Genomic DNA, 20,986 nt, shown 5'->3' on the forward strand with positions numbered 1-20,986 from the left:
GGGTAAGAATCCAGGATCTCATCCTTAAATCCAGGAGGCATGCAGTCATATTGTGTCCAGACTTTAACTCGCAATAAACCTATATTGCCTGGTTGATTTACATGAAAAACTGGCTGGCATCGCATTTCTGTGTGACAGGTAACATGTTTTATAGTAAATTAATTGGCAAACCACTTGTCAGCTTATGACTGCGTGGTTGACTAGCAATAAAAGCCATTTTTAGAAGGAAGTGTTTGAATTAATAAAATGAGTAATTTAATACTAATACACCACCTCATCTATATTTAAAACTTCCAGGTCAGATGCTAATTTAGGCAGTCTGTTGAGCACTTAGATAACACCTCTCCCATGATTCTGACTCCCTGGTAGAATGAGAATGAAATGGCTGTAATAAAGACCAAGTTTTTGACAAGTGCTGCCATCTGCTGGTGCAGTAATGTACCACTACTAAATACCTCTTCCCCAGGTTATAACTCCCTGGTAGAACGAGAGAAAAAATGGCTGAATTAAAGGCAGAGTTTTTGACAAGTGCTGCCATCTGTTGGAGCAGTAATGTACCACTACTAAATACCTCTTCCCCAGGTTATAACACCCTGGTAGAACGAGGGAAAAAATGGCTGAATTAAAGGCAGAGTTTTTGACAAGTGCTGCCATCTGTTGGAGCAGTAATGTACCACTACTAAATACCTCTTCCCCAGGTTATAACACCCTGGTAGAACGAGGGAAAAAATGGCTGAATTAAAGGCAGAGTTTTTGACAAGTGCTGCCATCTGTTGGTGCAGTAATGTACCACTACTAAATACCTCTTCCCCAGGTTATAACTCCCTGGTAGAACGAGGGAAAAAATGGCTGGATTGAAGGCAGAGTTTTTGACAAGTGCTGCCATCTGTTGGAACACTTTGTACTACAAATACCACCTCTTAGTTCATGACACCCTGGTAGAATGAAAATGAAATGGCTGGATTTTTTTATTATTTTTTTTTTTTTTTTAATTCTTCCATTATAAAATAATACCTACCTCTTCCTTGTTTCTCCTGGTAGAATTAAAATAAAATAGTGCAAGTTATATCTCTTACACATATTTATTACTTCCTAGTCGAATAAAGATTAAATTGCTTGTTTTTAGGTAGGTTTTTTTTTGTTAATTCTGATTATTGAATGAACTGACTTTCGCTCGTTGGGAGCTTCGTCCCCTAACCACCACATGGGGTTTGTTTGTAACTGTATGTATATTTAGTAGGAAAATATGTACATGTTTTCTCTGGTTCACATTTGTATTTAAAAAAAAAAAAATTATTATTTACATGTTTGTAAGTCAGACGGAATTGTTACATTAGACAGTAAAAAAAAAACCACTTCTAACTGCCTAAATATGCTAAATTTGATGACTGTAGGTGCCGCATAAGCATGGCGAAACAATGATAAATAAGTTAAAAAAACACACAATTTGTTTTTATAACTACAATTTTATTTATAACTATTGAAGCTACGACAAATCACAATGGAACAGATATACATAATAGATCTCTTAAATTCTACAGAGCAACTGTAAGTTAATCATGAAAAATATTTCAACATTGGTGAAAAAAATTAGAAAACTAACCCTGGATGTAACTTGGGTGTTATGTGCCCCTCAAAGTAACGCTGTTTGATTTGGACGGTTTCGAAGTAACGACACCGATAAATTATGGCAAGATTTGAAGTAGCGCAGTCATTGATTCAATGTAGCGCTTTTTTTCTTTTATTTAAATGGTTTTTCCGCGTCAATGGCAACGACACCTGTGTAGCGTTAAATACAATGGAACAAGTTAATAATGTGACGAATCAACAAATATTATTTTGCTCTTTCCTTATAACAGCTATTCGCATAGTAAATTTCATTTCTGACGACGCCCGAGCATTCAGTTATTCCTCATACACACACACACCTCTTGTGGGAAATAGGTATTTGAACAGTGCTCTTGTTTTCCTGGAACGAATTAGGGCGCTACTTCGAGGGGCGGATGTATACACATACACAGGAGGAGTCTGAATTTCACCAAACAAACTTCGGCTGCGGCTTCATCACAACAAAATAAATTTAAAAACTTAATACAACTTATTGTCTAAGTGCTTCCCAAGGCTTGGATAGGTTCATCTATGAAGTTGGGATGGAACAAAATTATTATTTTAAATAATAGAGAAAGCACTTAAGATAGATTATGTCTAAATGCATTAATTTTCTACAACCACTGCAAATTTTGTCACTGAAGAGAAATTATTTCATTGAAATAATTACGGATAGCAATATGTGGAAATAAAATGATTACCCTCCATTAGTTTGAAGATATAATTTTGCTGCGGACACAAAATTTGCTTTGGAAGTAAAACTTTGTTTAATTAAACATACTGTGCAGTGGCTCAGTGTTCTGTCTTAGAAACTTTATTGTTTACAATAAAAAAAGTTTTACAGCTCCAAATTCAAAGACGTATACCAGCCTTGAGAAGCACTTTACACTGCAAGTCAAAAATAGTTTTTCAACTAGGAACTTGCAGCCAAAAATTGTCTGTTGAATTTGAATTCAGGCTTAACTCATTATACACACACACATACAGTGAAACCTCACTAACACATACCTGAAGGGACATAAATTTACCCACTATGTAATAACCATGTTGCATGTAAGTAATTTGTACACAATGTCAAAACAAAAGAAAAATATGTGCATTCTTAATTCTTATAGTACTATTTGCTACAAACTTGCATAAGAGCATTCCCTTAAGTAAAAACATGGTTGGCCCGCATAAATGTTAACACAAAATTGTTTACAATTTTGAACGGTATGTTGCTACAACTTATTATTTATCTAACAGATCGCTAAGAAGATTTAGGCAAAAAAATTAACTACGTATTTGGTTACTTCTCATTTTATTTAAACATTTTCAACATCACGAATAATAACATACACCATACATGTTACAGAGAAAAAATGGCGGGATTGAAACATTTGATCATATTTGAGAAATTGTATTGTGTGAGAAATCTTAACAAGTTTTATGTAAATAAACACCAGGTTCTTTACATAGTAAATGAGAAGTTAAAAGCGGGAAGAAAGTAATTTCCACTGTGTAATTTGAGGGAAAGTGTTGCATTGCATTTAATGAGACGTAAATGGGACCTAAAGAAATGTCATTAATTACAAAAAAATGTAAATGCTGAGAACGCTAACACTTTTGTATTGTCAGATCTCAAATATACGCGAAACTTGTTTTGGGCCACAACGGAACTCCGAGATTACATATTATCTGGTATTTTGTAATGTACTAACTATTCGACACAACATCCTGTTCATGTTGCCAGGGATTTGAACAGGTTTGTAATAACGAGGGTTTGGGATTAACCAGTATCGTATTAATGAGATTCCACTGTATCATTGGCTAAAACAAACATATATATGTATATCACAATCTTGCACTTATTTTAAAATATGCAATTTAGTTCACGTCACAAGCATTTTAACAAAGTGTGTTAGGTATCACAACTGTGGTTACCCAGTGTTTTTGTGCATTATTCAAAAACAAAATCTCTAAACATAAACATAATGATTTACACAACAGCAAGTAAACCATTTGAACACACAGTATAATACACACTTGCTGTTTCACAGCATTCACCTACCAGCTGAGCAAGAACAGCTTGGCTGTTGTTCTAGTTAATGACAGGAACACAACTATATGGTGGATTGCGATAAAGCCGAAATAACACATAAAAACATGTCAATACACCATGTAACATCGAAATGCAAATTAGTACACTACAATATTAAGCACTAATGAACTCACAAAAAAATCATGAAACTAAAAAGCATACATAGTCAAAATTCAACTCCAAATTACAAAAATATACTGATCTTTTAATAAGAACGTAAATTACTTGGCACCAAAATGTACGTACTAATTAGATTGGAAAATATATTCCGACTAGGAACATTTCACAAACACACTTATACTCGGTGATTCAGTTTTACTGTTACCAGTAGTTAAGACTTGCTTATTACAAATCATTATATTGTTAACGTGAATCATGTATCAGTGAAAATGACACTGTTTTGGTGAAGTAAGTATCGTTGAACAAGTAAGTGTTATATTTAGGAACCCCAGAAAATGGTAAATAAAACTGGCTCATTTCGGTGTAAAAAAATGACAAAAGTGGTGCAAAAAATCGGTGTAAAAATAAGCAAGCGGTGCTAAAAATCGGTGTAAAAGTTTGGTGAGATACATTAAATTAAAATTGAAATTGGCAAACGAGGATTGATTTGCTTCAAATTTTTTTTAAATTTTAATGTTAAACATAAAATGCACTCAGTTGGCAAACACTAAAAAGTTTTTAGTGTTTCTAGTTTTCTTCTTGGTCTTGTCTCCTTTACAGCAACCCTGTGTTCCCCTAGCCTGTTCTATTCCATCTGTTTCTAACCAAATGTTGGTTTTTTTTTAAAAATTGTGTTGTAATATTACTATGTTTGGAAATTAAAATAATGTATGGTCTGAATAAGAAGAAAAGTAATCATAATTATTAATTACAGAAACAATAGTATTACAATTCATTAATTTAAGAAGAAAATGAAGTGGAGAGACTGTACAATCCATTAAATATGTCACATATTTTGAGCTGAAAAACTTGGAACAGTCAAGCACTTTATCACAACAAAATATTAACATTGATCTTATTTTAAGAGTCAATATAGGTACCATAAACAAGAGAAAATACAGATAAACAAAAATTATGATTTCTTATGTACAAATTCAACACTTGATTTAAAAATAATTAATGTGTCTCGACGCATCCAGTCCACACGAACGTTGCAAAACTTACACATTATTATCTTATCCTTAACATCAAATATATATAAAATCCTTCCTGCTTCATCTCTCGTTCTCGATCGAAAACCGTAACTATTTTCGGCATCTTAACACAAAAATAAGCACTACTAACTAGATGCTTGGAAATTAATACCGAGTAACCGAGACGTCATAAAAAAAACACTACTGCAAACTGCACCGTAAAAACATTTATGCCGTAGTGGCACGCACACGAAAAAATATTGTGTTCGGCCAGAATTAAACTATTATGTAAGCGTAAATATTGTGTTCGCTTCTGTGCGCTAGAATTTTTGAGAACTAATACCAACTACACGAAAATTGTGTTCGCAACACTGCTACATAGCGGCAACGTAAATATACACGTTTGCCGCCATGTTGGAAATACAATCGATTTCGTTAAGCGATATCAATACAATTGATAGTAAGATTATTTACAGTATCCGATGTAAACATTCTTGGTAACGGAAATTACGTGGATTTCGCGCAAAGTTTTGTGTTTTGTGAAAAAATAGCAGATTTCGTGAAAACGGTGAAATAGTGCCCAATTTCGCGGTATTTCGTGTATTTCGCGGTTCACCATTTTCTGGGGTCCCTAGTTATATTTGTTGAAGTGTTGAAAATGGTGCTATTTTTAAGTATGAACAGAGTTTATAAAAAATAAAAACAACACCAAAATCACTTTGTCTTAAAAACGAAACTGGCCTAAATATATAGAAGTTATACTTCTTTGACATCGTTTAAAAAATAGTTTTTTAATTGCATGCAAATAATCCTCCGCGGTGGCGTCAAACATTTAACGCAGCCTTGTTGGAAGTCACATCAGGAGTACAACTTCAAAAAAAAAAAACCACAAACAGATTTTACGATTAGTCGGAGTTTCTTTAGCAGAACTTGTACGTAACAAATCGCACCCTGAGTACAAGACTATCGTAACTCAAAAATCAGTGCAATACTACTATCACAACTCAGATGCCATAGTCTTGCACATATTCTTATACAATGTTTTTCCAGGCTGCAACACTACATTATTTGCAGTGAGTCCCGTAAAATTAAATATGACATTGAGATAGTCTTGCAGTGCCTAGATAATGATTATTTTTTTCCTGCTTATGGTAAAAATATCTCATAAGATGAATTTTTTTTGGCTTACGATAGTCTTGTACTCAGGGTGCGATAATGTATGTTTCGAGCTGCTGGTCTCGGTGACGGCTCAGGGCCTCCAGTCCCAGGGCAGGCACACGTCGCCGTCGGCCAGCACGCAGTAGTAGCTGGCGACCCTGAGGCGGGCGCCGCGCAGGTGCCCCTCCAGCTGCCCTCGGTGCGCCAGCAGGCGGCGGCAGCACGCGATCATCAGGTCCGGCGTGACGTTGTCCTCCTTGAGCAGCGCGGCCAGCCCGAACGCCGACACGCACTCCGCGTGCGCGCTCCTCTCCACGTGCTTGGTGCTGCAACACGGCCCCGCTCCTTCCTTCCCCTGTCGCCGGACGCAACCAGGGCCGCAACCAGGGGGGGGGCAAGCGAGGCACACGCCCCGGGCGCAAAGCTGTCGCCGGCTTGCATTGTAATTCCTTCCTACTACAACTGCTAACTGGTAAAAAGGTTCATGCATGGAAGTTACAGTAGCACAGAAACTGTTACATGTAGGTACCGAAAATGCTTAAATAGCACCATTTTTCCGTGGGAGGGCCCCCGGACCCCCCGCTTTATTGGTGTGGTATGTGCAAAAAAAAAGAGGGGGGGGGGCGCATGAATCCATTCATGCCCCGGGTGCCAGAGACTCTAGTTGCGGCCCTGGATGCAACCAGGGTTCAGACAATACTTTATAAAGTAATGGAAATATTTTTTTTTAACTGCATTTGTTAACACAATATTTTGAAATGAAAAATTAAAAAAAAAAAAAAAAAAAAACCTTTCCTTTCTTCACATATTTTTCAATTTTTTACTTCAAGGAAACACACAAAAATAAAGACCTCACTTTGGTTTCAACAGTTATTGCCAAAAAATATTATTTCACCATTTAATAATATTACTTCTGCCTCTTTGCAGAACAGTACATCAGAATGCCTTATTATTAGAGACCGGAAAAATTCGCGAGTTCAACGACCTCCAGGATAGACTCCATGATCCTCTGCCTACTTGGAAAAACGGCACCTGTTCATTGGGTGCTGAATTTTAAGGTGTCTCAAGTGGGTAACTTGTGATTGGATACTTTTTTTTATTGATTGTCTACATATTAACAGTGAACCAATAGCAGAAGCAGCACATCGGTATAAATATTTGAATTTTAGCAAATCACGAAATGAACCTGCGAATATTTCCGGTCTCTACTTATTATTAATAATAGTGTCTGACTGATACAAATAGTTTCTCCTGAAAAATAATAATTTATGTTTAGCACTGAATTTTTTTTTTCTCTTCAGAATGACTGCAACCGTAATAAAATTGTTTTGGAAAAAACCAACAAATTGTAAAATTAAAATTATAATGAAGTTTAATATATGTATATTAACGATGGTATTCAAACAAGCCGAGTAGCACGGGTACGGCAGCAGCGAATGCCTGCTGTTGCTACTCAGAGAACGTGTGAGTGTATTACTCCTGGTAGTGCTGGAGCAGGCGAGCCGCCTCGTCCAGGTGGCTGCTGACGAACGCGACCAGCAGGAACGCGGGGCAGGACGCCGGGACGATGAACTGGCCCGTGGGGGACAGCATCAGCGGGCCCGCCTCCCTGCAACACAGCGACGGCCTTTACCTTCACGGACCACAGTAATACCTACTGCCTGCACGCATCCGCGAAGCCCACGGCAGGAAAAAGACGGTTTCGAACAACAAGACTGTGCGTATGTCATGAAAAACCACTGGATGCAAACAAAGCAAAAAAAAACATAATGTACATTACTTGCATTACTGTGTTTCTTGCGTAGTTTATAAACCCGGCTTTAGAGGAAAAAAATTGGTTGTCTGTAAAGTCGGTTTACGGACGATAGTTTAACGTGACATCATAACAAAACATTGATGAAATGATTGCTTACTTTTATGAAAAAAATTGAATCATTTTTATTGAATTATCGCTATTTTGTGTGGATACAAAGAAGGAGTGAAATGAAATCTACAATTTAATTGATAAATTTACTTTTATTTGCAGTCATTAATCCAAATATGTTTATTACTTTAACGAAGAGATTATCTTTACTATAACTTTTGTACATGTTTGCTATTTAACTTCTTCCAATCTGTGTTATTCTGTTAAGGATAGGACGATGAAAGGAAAAGTAGGAAACGAATGGGAGTGTTTCAAGTTTAATGTGCCTCGAAAAATCAAATCGATGGTTGTTCCAATCGAGTGGAAGAAAGATAGATGCGGCGCAAGCGTAAAATAAGTGTAACGGGACACAGTGTAACGGGACAATGTGCACTACGGGACACTTTTTTGTGCGTGCAGCCGGCGTTCATCGATTTATTAGACGTCACGTCAAAAAAATTAATTAATTTATAACCAAACTTTTTAGCTCCATTTTGTGCTAACCATCCTAAACCGTCTATGACTTGTGTGAGCTTAAACCGGTACATGCTGCTTAGACATGAAAAACAATTAAGATTAAGAAGTATCAAATTTCGTTTCTTTTAGTACTTGCCAAATGGAGCTTGTTTTTATGATTAGAGGCAAGATTATATGGTGAATAGCGATAAGACCGAAATAACAGCACAATTGAAGTCAATATTCCGCCAAACAGAGAGATGGATGTGAATACATTGAATAACCTTGAAATGTAAAGTAAAACACAAAGTGCAGCAAAATTCACCACAATCACCTAATTTTGTCTATTAAAATATAGAATTTATTTCATAAATTTTTAGTTTATGGTATATTAAAAACTCTAAATATTATGTAATACATAAAAAATTTATTTAATTCATAGATATTGTTCTTTTAAATGAAAAGTAACTTTTAAGCTGTCAATTTAATTTTAAAGCTGATACCTACCAACCTGGCAAAAGGCCTGCAGAGAAACATGTGATTTTTTTTGTATTTTAAAATTGCATATTTTTTAATCATATTCACAGTACCTACCGAAATAAGACATTGACAAAAAAAGTGCAATTTAAATTTGAAAATATGTTGAACTAGCTCGTGATCTCAGAAACATTACAGGAGAGTATTGAATGTTTCGATAGCAGTTATCTGTTTAATTTACTCTTATCAATCTACATATATAAAATTGTTCTAGGAAAAATTTTTTCTTCATAAACTGATACAAAAAATTTAGTCTCACAATTTGTTTCTGCATAAATACGTGATTGTATGAAATGACAAGAGAATCGTCACGAGGTCCGAGGTAAGCGGGACGGAGAGGCACTCACGTCTCGACGACCAGCTCGTAGCGGGCGAGGCTCTGGGGCCAGTGCCCGGGGTAGCCCCGGCGGCCCTGGTAGTCGCTCAGGGACGTGACCATGCGACGCAGGTGCTTCTCGTAGCTCTCCGCCATCACCTTGGGCTGGAACTTCCTGCGCGACAAACACGACCGTGGCCGTAGCCGAGGGGCGCCAGCGTACTGACTGTACCGACATGTCTTTTGTTTTCGCAGAAAAAGTGAATATATCAGACAAATTTAAGGTAAATAAGAGGAATAAAATTATCGCCCATGTTTCTGTGACTTGGTCATATCTTACGAGGATATAATAGATATATATAATATATCTTACGAAGATATAATTTTAATATATATAAATCCAGTGTCCTGATGTTTGTTTCCAGTGAACTCTTCACCAAGTCAACCGATTTAGATGAAAATTGGCATTTATGTGTAATTTTTTCCAACTTGAGAGATAGGATAGTTTTTATTTCGATTAATGGTCTTAATGATTTATAATTAATAATAAATAATAAATAACCGATCGCCATGGGTAAACAAAAAATCATAGATCAAAAACACACAAACAGTAATTGTGTGACATTTCTCTATGTCCAACACACTGCCATATATAGCGCTATCCAGTTTGCTTTAACTCGCAGACAATAAAGCTCCATGTGTTCAGCCCGGGCAACGCCGGGTACTGCAGCTAGTAGATATATATAATAGTGCCTATGAATCAGAGTGAAAACAAGGTGATTTCATGATAAATGACAGACTAACATCATCACTGCAAGTATGAAGTAGGAAGCAAACCTTCTCCTTTGTACCTGCGTACAATCTGTATGTCACGCAGAACTGTCGACACGGCTCGCTCGAACGCCGGGATTCTGCGCAGAACCGAGTCTTGCGCATGCACGTTCTTCAGCAACTGGAACGCAAATCAGAACTATTTTCCACACACAAGCTGCGCTATTGAACACAAGCACAAAATAAATCAACCACTGTCGAGCTTTAAAGAGGAACATTTCCAAGCAATAAATATACAAAATTTCCTCTTTACATAGTCAACATCACTATAATCAATGCTTCCAGTCTTTGTAAATGTACCCGACAAAAAAAAAAAAAGGTGTTGTCTTGAAAGTCGGTTTACGGACGAAAATTTTACGTGATAACGTCATAAGAAAACATTAATGAAAAATTGCATACTTTTTAATTTTCAAATATTATTTACAGTTTTTGCAAATTTAATTTAAATAATTTGTTTAAATATAATCACAAACAATTAGTTAAAAAGCCCACCTTAACCTGTTTGATATTATAGAAGATTTTCTCGCACGGTGGTTGGCCGGATCTTGCACGCTCGGCTCAGGTGGAACGTGACAATTTTTTTGTGCGTGCAGCCGGCGTTCATCGATTTATAAGACGTTATCACGTCAGAAACAATCCAGTGTTTAAAACTCACATTCACACACACACACACACACACAAGAGCTGGGGATCACACGTACGTCCAGCCAGTTGTTGCGTACTTCTCCGCTGTTGAGCATGACGTGTCCATCGAGACTCACGCCCGTGTCACTGCTGAACATCAGCGTCCGGCCTGCAACAACAAGCACCACTTTCACATGTTCAGCCACAACGGAGTTTGCGTCACATTTCGAGTCTTGACAGGGCACTGAGCAATGCTTCGGATATTCCTCAATTAATAAAGCTTTGAAAGCTAGTTTTATTTTTCTGAGTCATGCCTGAGCTAACAGAAAATATTCATATATATATATAAATTAGGCCGGCAAATAAACTTGTAAGTTGTGATGAATACTGTGCATCATTTATCAGTATTGCTGTGATAATGAGACTGCTTCAGTGTTGCAAAACTGTGGCTTATTACAACCACACGCAGCCAGTTATTTTGTTACGTATATGTACACGGAGAGACAAAAATTGATATCAATCTATATATGTATATGAAATAGGATGCTGGTACGTATTAATGCATGACACTGATAAACTCCGACACTGTTTGATCAATTGCCATGAAAGTTGGCACATCAAAGTGTTTTTTTTTTTCATGGAGAAGGTTTTTATGCTATCTATTTTCTTGAACTCATCGCTAGATGGCACTGCAGTGCATCAACTTCTAAATCGTTCAACCGATCGCCATGGGTAAACAGAAAATCATAGGTCATAGATACACAAACTTCAATTGTGTGTCATTTCTCTACGTCCACCACACTGCCATGTAGCGGTATCCAGCTTGCTTTAACCCACGGACAATACATCACCCTGTGTTCAGCCCGGGCAAAGCCAGGTACTGCAGATAGTACACTTTATATGAGACATTAAAATGTAAAGTAAAGGTTCTACTTAAAATGTAGATAATGTAGATAAGACAATAATTTTATGTCAATGTTTACTGACCTCAAGCAAGTAGTCAATTGTACATTTGCTAAAAAAAACCTTCCCTGTAATTTAGATTTTTAATCCAAATTTTACTCTTGATGAGAAATAAAATGCTATAAAACTGAAGCCCGCCGCACACGGTACAATATTCCTTACAATATTGTAAGCTAGGAGTCGTACTGGCTCTACTACTAGTTTCTTCACTCGAATTCAAACTGGATACTAGTAGCTGTACGAGCTGGGCTACTGGTTTTGCGTAATAGACTGCGTCCTATTTTCGTTGCTTGGTGTGTTCCAATATTTAAGGAGTGGCCAATCAGAACTCACAAAAACAGCATGAGGGGTTGTTCACACTTTTAAGCGCGCATGTCGTGATAAACATGGACGGAAAGAAGTGGAATAGTGACCAACTCCTCGTTTTAATAAATGCATACAAAGAGAGCCTTGTTTGTATGCAGTAAAAAAATGAGAATTATCATAATAAAAATTTGTTGTGGAGAATATTCTCTTAACGAAACTAGTAAGGCAGCTAGAATCGTGTGCAGCAGAAACTTGTGGCGCACCTAGTGTTTCAGCATGTAGCCTACACAGTACAGAAACCAGTAAGCATTCTAGTAAGCAAAATAGTAGAAAATATTGTACCGTGTGCGGTGGGCTTTAGTTGCATTTATTCTTAAATAATCCGTAAATTTGGTTCCGTCCTCACGCACCTGCTTCGCCAAATGATGAAATTCTCAAAAATTATGTCCTTTTCAAATTGGCTTCATGAACCCATTTTTTTTTCACGCTTACATACTGCGAGAGCCAGCAGAATATTATAGTCGTCGGAATCATCACTGGAATCCGACATCGCGAACTAGACTATCCTCAAAACTGTCAAAACATTGGTCTCTCCGGCATCGCGAACCAGACTATTCTCAAAACTGTCAAAACATGCGACTCTCCGACATCGCGAACCAGACTGTCCTCAAAACTGTCAAAACATGCATCACTCCGACGGCGCGAACTAGACTATCCTCAAAACTGTCAAAACTTTGGTCTCTCCGGCATCGCGAACCAGACTATCCTCAAAATTGTCAAAATATGCGTCTCTCCGACGTCGCGAACTAGACTATCCTCAAAACTGTCAAAACACGAGTCTCTCCGACGTCGCGAACTAGACTATCCTCAAAACTGTCAAAACATGCGGATCTCCGTCGTCGCGAACGAGAGGGGCGGCAGAGGAGGGGACGGGAGGCTCACCGCGGAGCACGTGCATGACCTCCGGGTGGTGGCGCGCCAGCGACTGGAAGCTGATGAGGCAGCCGCGGAAGTGGGCGGCGTTCCAGCCGCAGTCCCCCAGCACGGCGCGCACGCCCAGGCCGTGCACCAGGGCCTGCTCCAGCCGCTCCACCTCCTCCCGCACCGGCCGGCTCGCCTCCAGCTTGCCGCGCGCCTCCGCCGCGTTCCTCTCCAGCCACTCCCTGCCGCAACGCACGCAGCTGCAGCCCATCTCTCTGCCACATTCCTCTCCAGCCACTCCCTGCCGAAACGCACGCCGCTGCAGCCCATCTCTCTGCCGCGTTCCTCTCCAGCCACTCCCTGCCGCAACGCACACCGCTGCAGCCCATCTCTCTGCCACGTTCCTCTCCAGCCACTCCCTGCCACAACGCACGCCACTGCAGCCCATCTCTCTGCCGCGTTCCTCTCCAGCCACTCCCTGCCGCAACGCACACCGCTGCAGCCCATCTCTCTGCCACGTTCCTCTCCAGCCACTCCCTGCCACAACGCACGCCACTGCAGCCCATCTCTCTGCCGCGTTCCTCTCCAGCCACTCCCTGCCGCAGTGCACGCCACTGCAGCCCATCTCTCTGCCACGTTCCTCTCCAGCCAATCCCTGCCGCAACGCACGCCGCTGCAGCCCATCTCTCTGCCGCGTTCCTCTCCAGCCACTCCCTGCCGCAACGCACACCGCTGCAGCCCATCTCTCTGCCACGTTCCTCTCCAGCCACTCCCTGCCACAACGCACGCCACTGCAGCCCATCTCTCTGCCGCGTTCCTCTCCAGCCACTCCCTGCCACAACGCACACCGCTGCAGCCCATCTCTCTGCCACGTTCCTCTCCAGCCACTCCCTGCCACAACGCACACCGCTGCAGCCCATCTCTCTGCCACGTTCCTCTCCAGCCACTCCCTGCCACAACGCACGCCACTGCAGCCCATCTCTCTGCCACATTCCTCTCCAGCCACTCCCTGCCGCAACGCACACCGCTGCAGCCCATCTCTCTGCCACGTTCCTCTCCAGCCACTCCCTGCCACAACGCACGCCACTGCAGCCCATCTCTCTGCCACGTTCCTCTCCAGCCACTCCCTGCCGCAACGCATGCCACTGCAGCCCATCTCTCTGCCACGTTCCTCTCCAGCCACTCCCTGCCGCAGTGCACACCGCTACAGCCCATCTCTCTGCCACATTCCTCTCCAGCCACTCCCTGCCGCAACGCAACACCGCTGCAGCCAAGACACCACCTCCCCGAGAGGAACCACAGAGTTCTTTCGATCCGAGGGATGGGACATCCGCTACCAGGGCGGCAACTGGGGGGGAGGGGGGGGGGGGGGCAAGCGGGGCATACGCCCCGGGCGCAAAGCTGTGGGGGCGCCGAAATCGCCGTCTTGCATTGTAATTCCTACTACAACTGGTAACTGGTAAAACTTATTTTTAACTTGCATGCCAGGAATGTCTAATCTGATTTACAACATAACGTCTCAACATTAATTTAATGTACAAGTCTAGTGATTATTGGACTACTTTATGGGTTCATGTATGGAAGTTACAGTAGCACAGAAACTGTTACATGTAGGTACGGAAAATGCTTAAATAGCACCATTTTTCCGTGGGAGTGCCCCCGGACCCCGCCGCTTTATTGGTGTGGTACGTGCAAAAAAAGAGGGGGGGGGGGGGGGAGGGCATGAATCCATTCATGGTGCCAGAGACTCTTGTTGCGGCCCTGTCCGCTACAGTCACAACCAACCAATCTTGAGTGCTCACTCACAGAGCACAAGCAACACAAGACACTGGACCCTGTGTTCCAGATGAATCCCCGGCGCGATTTTTCACGGCTTTCGAAACCACTCCAGCAAATGCAGGGACGGTTCCTTCGCGACCTGCACGCCTGACCGCCTGGCAGACGTTGAAAAAGGTCAAGCTTACGTCGGTCAACCTCGTGATACTGAAAACAGGGTTGCGTGGGAAGTCCAGGAGTGGCTTCCTATGTTTTTGTTTCATTGAGTTTTAACAGATTGTCGTGGTTTACAGTTAACTCGCCCAATCTTATGGGTATCTCGCTCTCGCTTGCCTGCAGTTGAAAAGGTAAATGTAAAGGCAAGGGGACAGTATAGAACACGATGGTGCGAGCTGTTCGGAACCTCAGTATAAGCCAAGTGGAGACAAGAGACCGAGTACTCACCCGAGTGTCTGATCGTCTTTGGTCTTGTTGACCTGCTGTTGCATCTGCTCCGCATCGAAGCTGGTGTCGCGATCCTCGTACGTCGTCCTGTACCGCGGCTCCGCCCTCTTCGGCCGGGACTTCTTGGCGGGCCGCCGGGCGGCTATGCCGTCCACATAGGAGGTCGGCAGGTCGCACGACCTCAGGATCGACAGAACCGTCTTACGCAAGTCTCGCTGCGTGAGGCTGATCTTCACAGACCTGAACGAACCTGTAACAGCGTTGGAACAAAAAAACACTCTGTAGCACAATTTCATCTATAAAGCATAGGAAATAAAAGTGATGCACCAATAGGTTGGGCGTAGCAGAGTATTCACTACTGTTGTTTAATTTTCAAAAGACAAATTTATCCGAGCATAAATAACATATTTTGGGCCACTTCAAGTTATGGTACAAAAAACTGTTATTTTAGGTTGTAATTATTGAAAAAAATTTAGAAACCACTACCATAAGCTTTCCTTACGTCACTGAAATAAGGCAGCTGGCTTCTCTGAGCACCAAGCACCAGGGTCAACCCAGCCATGCTGACCCTGACTGAGGTAGGGCATTACATGATGGTTTCCTAGATATAATCAAACATGCAACACATGACGTCTGTGCGATCTACAATGTTTTTTGTTGAGGGGAAAAAGGAGAAATACTACAAAGATATATTCCAAAAATATTTTCTGCTATCTTAAGTATACTTTCAGGTTTTGAACACAATCCTTTTTGTGAATAAAAGCACCATACATCACTAATATTTAACTGTGGTATTCATATAACACACAAATCAGTGGTCAGTTAAAACAAATGTAATAAAAATACAAAATTTTATAGTTTAAAAGCTGCTGTGAAGCTTGTTTGTTCGAAAAGGATAGCTTTGCGACACATGTTCTTATTCTCATCCTTAGTTTGCAGCTGGCATCTACGCTCTCTTTCCAACACACTATTTCCACCACCAGCACTGTTCTTGCTTCAGTGTGGTGTTGCCAGAAATGCAAAATTTTAGACACTACTTTGTAATTTAATGAACAATTTTTTTTTAATGTATCTAAAATATTGAATTTTTTTAAAGCAAATGTTGGAATGAGAATTTTTGCAAATACATTTTCCATTGTATTTTATCAAAGAATCATCTACTTTTTTTTATATCTGAGGAGAAGTAAGTGACAGACACCATCTTGGTTTAACTTGTTTTTAAGGGAAGGTAATCACACCTTTGCTTGCCGGAGGCAGGAAAGCCACTGCCACCCGTCCAAGGTTAACACCTGCTACTCTGGAGTGTGTCCACAGTGGGGAGGGTAGGGGGGCCCCACTGACAGCCTCGCTACACTAGGCTGACCTGGTACGAATTTTTGCGGGATTGTGTTTCTCGCCGACATGAACTTTCTGCTTACACACTGAAACCCACCAAAATTTGCCAAGTGATATTTCATTAACTACTCCAACTGAACCTGCGAGTAGGAAGTCATAGACAATTTTTTTTTTTATGTTCAACGAACTTTCACAAGTTGTAAATTTTGCAGTTAATTTTTGTTGAAATTTTTCTGGCCCACCTGGGACTCACCAGCGAGGGCTCTCTGCTCCTCCTGGGAGCGCAGGAAGAAGGTGAGCGTTTGCGGGCGAGACGGCTGGTCCTGCTGGAGCGTCTCCAAGTAGCTGCTCAGCTGCTTCAGGGAGTCCTCGTTCACCGTCTACAACCCATTCACCACGAGCCACAAGCTTCCCTATCGGCTTTGAATATATATATACTGTATAGAAGTCGCCAGCCCAGGTTAAAATTTCTAATACGGTTTTGAGGTAGTTGGTTAATTCACCGCCGCAATCGCCGCCATCTCTAGGGCATCGACTTGTGGCGGTCCCTAGCGGACAAGTGTCCAACTCTTCAAACACCCCTTCCCCCTCCCGTTGAACGACCTTGAGCTGCAGTGAATGGATAGGTGGGGGGTGCGGGGAATGACAGCGGGCGACAGTGCTGCGCTCTAACGTGTAAATAACAACTAAGACGATACAGGGCGTTACGGCAGCGCACTGCAGCGGTGAAGTTCCCAAGCTGCTCATCATTCGCTTCTGAAAAACGTAGAGTAAATCCTATCCACTCGCGACTTTTATACAGTATATATATTCAAAGCTATCGGTCACTGCTTACTACCTTCTTTTCATTGAAACACTTGTTATTAAAGAAATTAAACATCTGATCTAATAACATTGGTAATTAGATGCAATTTTGTTAATTGCTCAGGCCTCTACAAAACCTCTGAAAGTTTAGGAGACAGAAAATTTAAAAGAAAAAAATATATATATATTTGTGAGCTGTTCTACTTTTAGATGGAATTTTAACATTCAAGCACTAAACGGGACCTAAATAGCAACTTGGTACTATATCAAGTACTTATTTAGAGTTGAATTAATACAATTCAAATACTGACCCGTTTCCTTGGACTCAGTAATTTTTGTACAGCAATATTTTGTATTTTGTAACAACAAAATTAGTTGATAATTATATTACCACTGCCACATTATAGAAGTCGCCAGGTCAGAGTTAGGCGTCATGACAACCTGTTGCCCTAGATTTGCAGAGCCCTGCAATAGCTCACCCACAGATGTTAGATGGATGGCTTGAAAAAACCTTTGGTAAAAAAATAACATGGTAATAATCTTACGTCACTGCTTTTGCAGAAATTAATAATGATATTCCGAAAAAACTTTTTTCAAAAACTAGAGACATTCCTGTGTTTACCCACAAAACTGTGTCTTTACATTCCTACTCGTTTCTGAGAAATCACTGTTTACAGCTTACATTACAATACTTATGCGTTGATGCAGCCATCACCATTCTTTTTAACATTCGTATGTATGGGGAAACATGGTATTGGAAAATCTCATCATTTCACATTGAGGCAGCACTTGTGCATGTTGTGTATAAACATTAAAAATTTGTTACATTGTGATAATAGTCGCTTATATTAGGTTAGCTCCATTATAAACACTTTAAAATAATGTAGACGGTTGGTTAGGTTTGTACAGCTACATTAAAAAGACAGTATAATGTGCTTAGGAATTGCAACATAGTGTAGTGACCATTTCATTTAAGTCCATTCCAAGGCTCACCGAATGTTACCAAAGTTTGCAGCTAGCATGAGCACCTTCAGTAGCACATAAAAACATGCATAAAAGAAGTCCAAATTGTCTTCATAGACATGAGTGATGGAGAAATTGGAGATTAGTCGAACTGCATTTAAAATACTTTAAGAAGTTAAGGATGGTTGATTAGGTTAAATTAGGTACATTAAAATTACTATTCTCATGATTAAACTAAAATTCTCTCAAACATAAACATACAGACCCACACAGGATCGTAAAAAAAAATGTGGCGGCCGCCTCAATGTACCGGTATTGTAACGTAAGCTATAACCGATTATTTCTCAAAAAATCAGTAGGAATTTATCAACACTGTTTTCAGGATGAATAAAAGAATATCTCTTAATATTAAAAAAAAAAAATTGGAATTTTATTATTATTATTTTCTAGAAAATCAGCCAATAATAAGTGCTGTTATTACTGCCATTGAGCGAGGAAACAGTGCAAGTGCACGGGACTCCTCACCCTCTCGGCGGGGTGCTGGCCGAACAGGTCCGGGTGCACAGAGAAGTAGAAGGGTCGGAGCGCCGTCGACACCTCTGCGGAGCTGAGGCAGCGTCGCAGCAGCGAGACCACGCCCCCGCCCCAGCCCGCTCTCAGCCTGCGCACCAACGCCACTACAAATGTCACTTATCATTTCTGGAAACCTGGCCTGCGAGCACGCCTCTGCCAAACCAAGGTCTATCATCGCTGTGGGAGAGATTTTTCTGAATATAACCAGGTTAGTTATATTTTTAAGGAATTTTTGTTTCAAAACATATTCCAGAATATATATATATATCCTAATTTAATAATATTGTCCTGTTACCATTTACTAAATGTTTAAATCATTTAAAGGTAAATATGTAGTTGGGCGGTATTTGCGAAAAAAAATGTTAAAAATCCGAAAATACCTTTATTTTATGCTCTTCAACGTCCTCTTTTCATTAAAAGTGGCGGCGGTAAGAAATTACAAATAATTTAGGAGATATCAAATTTTTTAATTTCATCATATGTAGTTGAGCGGTATTTGCGAAAAAAAATGTTAAAAATCCGAAAATACATTTATTATATGCTCTTCAACTTCCTCTTTTCATTAAAAGCGGCGGAGATAAGAAATTCCAAATACTATAGGAGATATCGAATTTTTTAATTTTGCAATACAATACCTGTGGAACCATTCGAGCAACGCCATTTTTGTTATTTTGCCGTGTGTTCGTGAATACGTGAATCGTCAATGCGTAATTAATAAAATGGTTGATTAGGTCAGGTCAGTTACATTATTAATACTTTCAAACTAAGCCGACATTAAAAATAATGTGAATTAATTTTAATTATTCTTTAGTTTTAAATTATTTATAATGCAACTGACCTTACCTAACAAACCCGTAACAAAGGATGCACAGTAACAACTCACGTAAATTTTTTTTGTTACTTATTACTTGCGCAACAATATCAAAATAACAAATAAGACTTTAAAATTAGAAACGTTAAAAACTCACCTAAGTTGGAGGCGGTAATTAAACACCGTTTTAAACAATAAATGAACTAAATAATCACATATTGGTTCGTTTGAATTCTGGCCTATCACGAACAATCACGCGACATCATTATCCAATAAAAAAAGTAGATACTCGTACGTAAACAAGAAACAATGATAATCGCCACATCAATGCACTGGTATTCTGATGAAATTTAAAAATTCGATATCTCCTAAAGTATTTGGAATTTCTTACCTCCGCCGCTTTTAATGAAAAGAGGAAGTTAAAGAGCATACAATAAAGGTATTTTCGGATTTTTAACATTTTTTTTTCGCAAATACCGCCCAACTACATATTTACCCATTTAAATCAGTAGCAAGAAGCAGAAATCCCAGTTTTTAATTTTTTTTTTTTTTTTTAAATTACTGTCACTGTCCATTCCTGTACTGTAGTTTCCCATTACTTATTTTAAAAATGCTATTTGAAGCATCCTTTACTAAACACGATAACTATATATAGGTTTCCTAGTTCACTATAAGTATATTTCTAAAAAACCTATTAAATTATAACAATAAACTATTATGTAAGTACAATAAATAAAATCCCAATATCAATTAAAATAACTTACAGATTTTTAAATCCCAGTTTCTCCATCGTTAGGACAGGAATGAATCAAATTTCATTATTAAAATAACTGTCATTACAATTAAAAGTTTAATGAAATTTACCCATTTTCTACATAACCTCAAAAAAACAAATACTTTCAAAAAAAACTGTAAGCTAGTGGTAAGGACCTTAGGTCGTTTACTAGCGGCATATAAATAAATAATATTCAGAAATTACATATAGTAAAAATTAAAATCAATAAAGAAGCCGGCACGTAGGTATATTTCAGCAAGAATTTATTATATAACTGTGACATAGAAATAGGCAATTTTTATGGTAATTTATTACAAAATCCTAAGAATGTAAAAATGTTTTTATCAAATATAAGCTATAAACTTAAAACTTGGTAGGCACATAGATCTGTGTTCATAACCAATAAAAAAATTATATATTATAAAATTTACTCCCTCAAAAAATTTCAAATTTGTGGCGCAGCTTTATAACCAGAGTAGATCGTTTTTGTTTCTTTGAAGGTCCACTGTGGACAGATGGTAAAACCTATTTTAAAAAATCCATGAAATATGCCATATAATATCAAAGCAGAAATGTAGCGATCTGCACTCCATGGCACAGAAGTTTGCCCGGCACCTTATTTCGCAATGCAAAACAACTTGGTGAATGGTTTTTGTTAACCCCTTTTAG

The 20,986-nt window shown here is 39.5% G+C and overlaps 1 protein-coding gene across 1 annotated transcript; it reads right to left on the reverse strand.

The window, feature by feature from the left end:
* Nucleotides 1–1,446: 1,446 nt before the first annotated feature.
* LOC134539062 (T-cell activation inhibitor, mitochondrial) lies at nucleotides 1,447–20,426 on the reverse strand. The gene is made up of 10 exons (XM_063380773.1): nucleotides 20,307–20,426; nucleotides 18,684–18,819; nucleotides 16,645–16,771; nucleotides 15,057–15,306; nucleotides 12,858–13,078; nucleotides 10,724–10,815; nucleotides 10,043–10,143; nucleotides 9,223–9,366; nucleotides 7,457–7,588; nucleotides 1,447–6,305 (listed from the first exon to the last, which is right to left on the reverse strand). The coding sequence occupies exons 1-10, from the start codon at nucleotides 20,330–20,332 to the stop codon at nucleotides 6,071–6,073; spliced, it is 1,464 nt and encodes a 487-aa protein (XP_063236843.1). The 5' UTR covers nucleotides 20,333–20,426; the 3' UTR covers nucleotides 1,447–6,070.
* Between the last annotated feature and the right edge of the window lie 560 nt (nucleotides 20,427–20,986).

The sequence above is a fragment of the Bacillus rossius genome, chromosome 14, assembly GCF_032445375.1.
Source record: "Bacillus rossius redtenbacheri isolate Brsri chromosome 14, Brsri_v3, whole genome shotgun sequence".
NCBI lineage: Eukaryota > Metazoa > Arthropoda > Insecta > Phasmatodea > Bacillidae > Bacillus > Bacillus rossius.

Coding starts and splice junctions, on each gene's coding strand:
- LOC134539062 (XM_063380773.1), bottom strand. CDS start 20,332: ATGGAGAAACTGGGATTTAAAAATCT. Junction 16,772..18,683: donor GCCAGCACCCCGCCGAGAGG/GTGAGGAGTCCC, acceptor AATGGGTTGTAG/ACGGTGAACGAGGACTCCCT. Junction 13,079..15,056: donor AAAGACGATCAGACACTCGG/GTGAGTACTCGG, acceptor GCGTTGCGGCAG/GGAGTGGCTGGAGAGGAACG.